Source organism: Mercenaria mercenaria, chromosome 3 (genome assembly GCF_021730395.1).
Source record: "Mercenaria mercenaria strain notata chromosome 3, MADL_Memer_1, whole genome shotgun sequence".
NCBI classification, from domain to species: Eukaryota; Metazoa; Mollusca; class Bivalvia; order Venerida; family Veneridae; genus Mercenaria; species Mercenaria mercenaria.
The window spans coordinates 57,771,483-57,777,783 of NC_069363.1; the positions used below are offsets into that span (position 1 = coordinate 57,771,483).

General features: G+C 35.4%; 1 protein-coding gene across 1 annotated transcript; it reads left to right on the forward strand.

The window, feature by feature from the left end:
- The first annotated feature begins 247 nt into the window (after positions 1-247).
- LOC123524634 (uncharacterized) lies at positions 248-3,850 on the forward strand. Its single transcript, XM_053539945.1, has 3 exons — positions 248-369; positions 1,872-2,076; positions 2,313-3,850. Exons 2-3 carry the CDS (start codon positions 1,879-1,881, stop codon positions 3,633-3,635), a joined length of 1,521 nt encoding a protein of 506 aa, XP_053395920.1. The 5' UTR covers positions 248-369; positions 1,872-1,878; the 3' UTR covers positions 3,636-3,850.
- The last annotated feature ends 2,451 nt before the right edge of the window (positions 3,851-6,301 follow it).

Below are 6,301 nucleotides of genomic sequence, written 5' to 3' on the forward strand. Positions count from 1 at the left end.
ATCTGGTCGAACTTTTGCGTACAAGTGATGCAGAGAGTGATAAAAAATCATATTTTTTAACAAAATATATGACTTTGTTAGAAAATTCCTACTTTGACTATTGTACTATTGACGATGAAATACTTTTTATATGGATACGGTGCGCCTATGCTGGCACCTATATCATACGGGGAACGGAAAGTCTTTTATTGCGCTTTTATTGTGCTACATTACATGCTTTACTATTGATGACAAAAAGTCACGTGGCATCAAGTCTGCAGCTGATATGTAATGAATAAATACCTGTTCAATCGTTTTACATCAGTTTTCTAGCTTCCGAGAGCACTTAAAAACGTAATTTATTACTTGATTAGGAGTAAAAAACTTTCTGTAAGTACGTGTATTTGTTTATTTATTTATTTATTGTCAGAAAACATCGGCTTATATTTGAAACTAACGACGGGTTTTATCTTTATACACTTAAACGCAAAAGTATATGGATCATAAATAATCGGAAATTCTTTTAAATACACAGTAAAGATACAGAAGTATATAAGTACCAACAGAAGCAAAAAATATATGCACTGAAATGTATAAAATGTAAAGGAAATATGAAATCTCAATTACCTATGATTAATTCCACAATTGTTCCACTGCATCTTTCATGAAATTACTGAATGTAACGTGTACACTGCTTATAACTACTGTAAATTAATTCTTTTTAAGTATATAGCAACGACGGCATTTATAATTTTAAAAATATTACCAATTCGGAAATTTGCTGAGCATTTTTTCAATATAGCGATTTTTAAAAATTTTCTTCTTTTTTTGCGCATCCAAAAACTGTTTAACCCTGTAACAAAAAAAAAAGAAATACGGAAGAGTAGTATAATGTATGTAATAAATAAATTACATGAAACGTAAAACACGAATTTGATGGTAACTTCAAATTCAGCATTGCTAACTTGACATACGGCAGTGAAAACTCATCATTTGACTGTAGCAACTTCCAACTTGTCACTTGGCAATGATTACTTGTCACTCGGTGGTTATAACTTGTTTTTTGACAGTGATATGTTGTCATTCGGCTGTGCTAACTTTCTCTTTTTCGGTGTTAACGTATCATTCGGTAGCGCCAAAATGTCAGGCGGCAGTGGTTATTTGTCATCCGACAGATGTTGCTTGTCATTTGTTATTTTTTACTTTTCATTCTGATGTTGTCACTTTACATTATGATGTGGTACATTTTTACTCTGATGTGTTTCGATTTGATTCGGCAGCTGCAACATGCCATTCGACATTTGCAGCTTGTCATCAGGTAGTTGTTACGTATCCTTCGGCAGTGCTAACTTGTCATTCAGCAATAGGTACTTGTCATTCGTTAGTATTACTTTTCATTATGATGTTTTCAATGACAAGTGATATAGCACCACATAAGAATAAAATGTACCATATCAGTACGTAAAGTGAAAACATCAGAATGAAAAGTTACGAACGCCGAATGACAAGTAATCACTGCCAAATAACATCGAACCACATCAGAATGAAAATATACCACACGAATTTGTAAACGGACGATATCACAATGAAAAGTTACCATCGCCGCATGACAAGCAAGCAGTGCCGAATGACATGTAACCATTGCCGAATGACATAGCACCACATCAGAATGAACATGTACCACAGCATTATTCAAAGTGACAGTACCAGAAGAAAAGTTATCATTTACGAATGACAAGTTAACAACGGCTAAATGACAAGTGACAAGTAGCCACTGCCAACAGACAAGTTACCACAGTCGAATGACAATAAATCACAAAGTTGCGTTTGGCGTTCCATACAGTCATGTCTTATATTGTTTCTTTCATCAATATATGAAAATATATTTTCAGTATAAATATGCTGTTGGTTTTACTCTGCATTACGGTCTTCGTATCAAACGTGATATCGATTTGTGAAGAGGGTAAAAACTGTACGATGTCAAGTGGGCAAGTAGGGACGTGCTTTGTTGGTGTATGCCTTACACGTATCGACGAGGAAATAAGAGAGAACCAAGAATTTATCATTACTGCTAAATATCCAGAACACGAATTTCACGTGAGTTGTTATACACAAATATTTTTTTTTATATAACTAGAAGGAAATTCAAACATCTACTTAGCGTTTAGTATTTTTAGACTGAAATGATGACCTGACTTATTCTGCACCATTTTATGAAAATAATTTCTGTCAATAAACATCAAGAATTTGTGCTGTTTAGACAATAACTGTGCATATAAAAAGAGCTAAAAATATCTTTTTAAAATTTCAGTTAACATTTTTCTCCATTTTAGGATCCTAATAACACAGTCATGTTTATCCGCGGTAACGGTCTGTGCCTACAATGGCACAAGGGCATACAACTCTTAAAGACCGGCAAGGATACATGGGAGATAACTATCACGTACAAATCATCTATTAATGGATTCCAGTGTCAAAACTGCACGTCGAAACATGTTGATTATCTTCCTGGCAACAAACTCCAATACCGTTTGTTTATTGATGACAAGAAGAATATGCTTGGTGCAAATTTCGCTATTTCATTTCCAATTTCTCAGACATCTTCTTATTTTGAAATAAAGCCCAAATTTGTTGTATACCCTAGGTTTAAAGAAATTATTGGGACACTTCAAACTTTTGAATTAGAATCTAATTACATCGGCAATACAAGAACTTTAGCTTTATATACCCCTCCAGGTTTCACAGAAAACCCGTTGAAGACCTACCCGACTTTGATTGTTTTCGATTTGAGTTTTGAGTATGCTAAGGTTTTAAAACAAAACTTTGAAAAACCAATTTTACGTTCAATGTCTGAGGAGTATATTTTCATCGGATTTGGTGACTATAAATATCCAGGAGAAAGGGGCCATTTACTATCTACAGTACAAGGTCCATTTAACTACTGTTTAAATGGTACCTTAGACGATTTCTGTAATGGATGTATACCTGGGAATGCTAGTGTTACTAAAGTTTTTCAATATCTTTTTGATACCTGCGGGCAACTGGTTATACTTCGAGGAGACGGTGATGCAACGCTAGATTTCTTAGCACTAGAAGTACTTCCGAAAGCTGAGACAATATTGGGAAATAGAATAGACAGGAACAGATTAGGTGTTATGGGTTATGCGCTCGGAGGACTGATGTCTTGCTATGCTGCGTGGACACGTCTAGAAGTATTTTCATTCGCAGCTTGTCAGTCACCCTCTTTCTGGTGGCCGTTAAACAACAATAGCTTTCTAGAACCTTTGTTCCATTTTATCAACCAAACATTAAAAAACGATTCGCTTCAAGCCAGTCGCACGGATCAGAAATATTATATTGACGCCGGTGGAGCTGAGAACTTTGCCCCATTTAACCTTACACAAGCTGCCGTTGAAGTGGCGCAATATATTTCTAATTTAGAACATTTCAAGTTAGATACAAATGTCTGGATAGCTGTGGATCCGTTTAAACCCCACAACTATATAGAATGGGTGAAGCGTATTGGGCAGGCACTCACAACATTACTACCGGCTAGTGGAGAGGCAAGCATGCCTTTCCCTGGTAAAGAAAATCGAAAACAAAAGTGCAAGAGTAAAAGCCACATGCAACGAACGCAGCCGCAGAACTACATATGAAAACAGGGGTGTATGTAAATGTATATGACGAAGGATTTAATTTTGTTTTTATTTGTTTATGTAAATTGTGGGATCTTCTTTTGGTGCCATTCCAATTCAGCTATGTAGCTATCGACTGAAACAATGATTGTAATTGAATCTAACATAATCTGTTATTTAGATTTCATGTCGATGTAAATTAATATACCAAGACTTAAATACAAAATGTATATTTATGGAGTTAGTAATTGTTGGTAAAAAGTTTATAACACTGTCATCAGACTATATAAAATGCCACTGTACGGTATACCATGTAAGAATCGTGGTCATCATCTGGTGGTGATTTTAGGCAGGAGTAGATTTCGGTGCAGAATCCTAAATTGCTTTCGACGATTAACTTTCCTTTTGACTTCGTGCACAGATGTGGCCTCGTGCACTTTAAAGGCCTAGATCCACTACTATATAAGTGCCCAAAACCTACCTCTCCACCCCCCCCCCACCCCCACCCCTCCCCCAATCCAATAAACAACTCCCATCTTATCTGCTGCTAATCAGTGATTATTTAACTGTAGCTGATTAGAGGGCAGTTAGTACAGCAGGGATCCCAAGTAGATAATGAAGATGTGTGCAGTGGAGTTGAAAGAAACTAATTTTCCTTCAGTGAATGTGGAATAATAGTTATAAGGATTATAATCATATTATTATAGTAAATACTCAGTGAGTTCTTTGTGTTGACAAACAACATCTTTCAATATCATAATCATTATGATAATGAAAAAGGTCATACTGATGAAAAAATATAATCTTGCTTTTTTCCCTAAAAACATAATGAAATTTGTAACATATTTGTAATAAGTTTCTTATTATTTTATCATGTTTGATCAACAAATATTTTTCTTTACATAAAAATGCCTAAAATAGGTAAAACTTTTAAAGTTATCACATATTTATCAAGTAAAATACACTATTTTCCCTTCTCACTAATTGATACACTTGTAAGGCAGACTTCCAATATTCAATGACCCTTGTCTGTTGGAACTATACTGTGATAGTCATTAGCCCCCAACTGTGCTAATGAAGATAGAAATCCCTCGGCCCACTGCTAAGATCTAGACCTTTAAGAACAATCTCATTTTGATGGTGTTCCCACTGATGGGCTAATCTCTGTGTTCCTCAAATAGTGAAGTTACGCAATAAAACTAAATCCCCAGGATAAAGGACCGATTTTCGAGCTGATGTTGGCTGAAATGTTATTTCTACGGAAGCGTGATAATACCAAAATCGTAATTACGAAAAATACGTTATAGGTGTTAAACGGATGAACAAGATGTGAGGCCGAAAAGAACTTGTCTAGAGAGTCTTCCGGACATACTTTGATTCTTTGCAAATAACGGCTAAAATGATCTGTTATGATTAAGACTTGTTCATAGCAATTCTTGCCATGCTCAAAAGATAGGAAATCCAAAAACGAAATTTTGCTGTTGGTACAGTTGATTCAGAAGGTACATGCTGTCATGTCACGTGTCTACGGCGTGATATTCCAGTGAGGCAGCACTATACAGCTGGGCATTGTGCTCACTGCTACAAGTAGACACCGTCGTTTATACATTTGTATATATGACTGAAAAATTGTTGAAAAAGACGTTAACCCGAACACACACACACACACACATACACACACAGAGTCATTTTTGTCAATGTTTCTTATCAAAGAGAAACTTTGTGCATCATATGTTTCCATCAGCGATGTAGAAAGTTGCATAAGCTCACAGCCATGTGCACATGATGTAGGCTTAACACAGAATGTGCAGTATTCACCGTTATAAAATGTATAATCAATCCCAAAATGATGAATGAAAGTCATCTAATAGATGATTGCGAATATGAAATCTTATGGTAGTACATACACCTTTTGTTTATTCAATCTAAGAAAACACATTGCACACTCAAATTACACATTCTGAATAGACACGTAGATGAGACGATGCTTGACATACTTGTCCACTAATGAATATATTTTTAAACTTTCATTTACATTGTTTTTTGTGTTAAGTAAATGTGTTAGTCCTTACTTACCTAGCCAAAGTAGTTGGTCCTATAGCTAATGTACAAGAGTATAAAATAAGAGGTCACAAGTTTGATCACCAGGGGGCAGTGTATTTTCTGTATGTAAGTTTTGACAGAAAATCAGTCCTCCTCCTCAGAATCATGTGGGGAAGTTGTCATTTGCTGTCAGAAAACAAGTCAATACTGTTACAGAATACGGGAACATTGCTGCTTACATGTGTACAAATTAACTGATCGCAACCGCATTACTGAAAAACAGCATTTGATAAACCAATTAAACAAACAATAGCTTAACATGTTTACTTGCAAACAACATGTCACATGTCAAGTTTAAACTGGTGGAGAATGAATATGTATGTGTTTTTGTGAGATACAGATTGTTGCTTTTTTTTTTTCTTTTTTTTTATGGGGGTGGAGGTGGGGGTGGGGGTAAGTGTCATACTTCAAGTTGTAAATATTCTTTCATCGATTTCTGCACGCCAATGTGTAACATATGGTTTAGACATGTGAATCTTGAGATACTAGTATGTGAACGTTGACGTATGCCCTTTTCATACTGATTGTCAGTGTGCTGATATTCATCAGAACAAAAATTTGCATTTTTTCCATGTTTATAAAGC

Excerpts from the sequence above, each read along its gene's own strand:
- LOC123524634 (XM_053539945.1), top strand. The coding sequence starts at position 1,879 with ATGCTGTTGGTTTTACTCTGCATTACGGTCTTCGTATCAAACGTGATA. Across the intron at positions 2,077-2,312 it reads ATCCAGAACACGAATTTCAC|GATCCTAATAACACAGTCAT; the intron begins GTGAGTTGTTAT and ends TCTCCATTTTAG.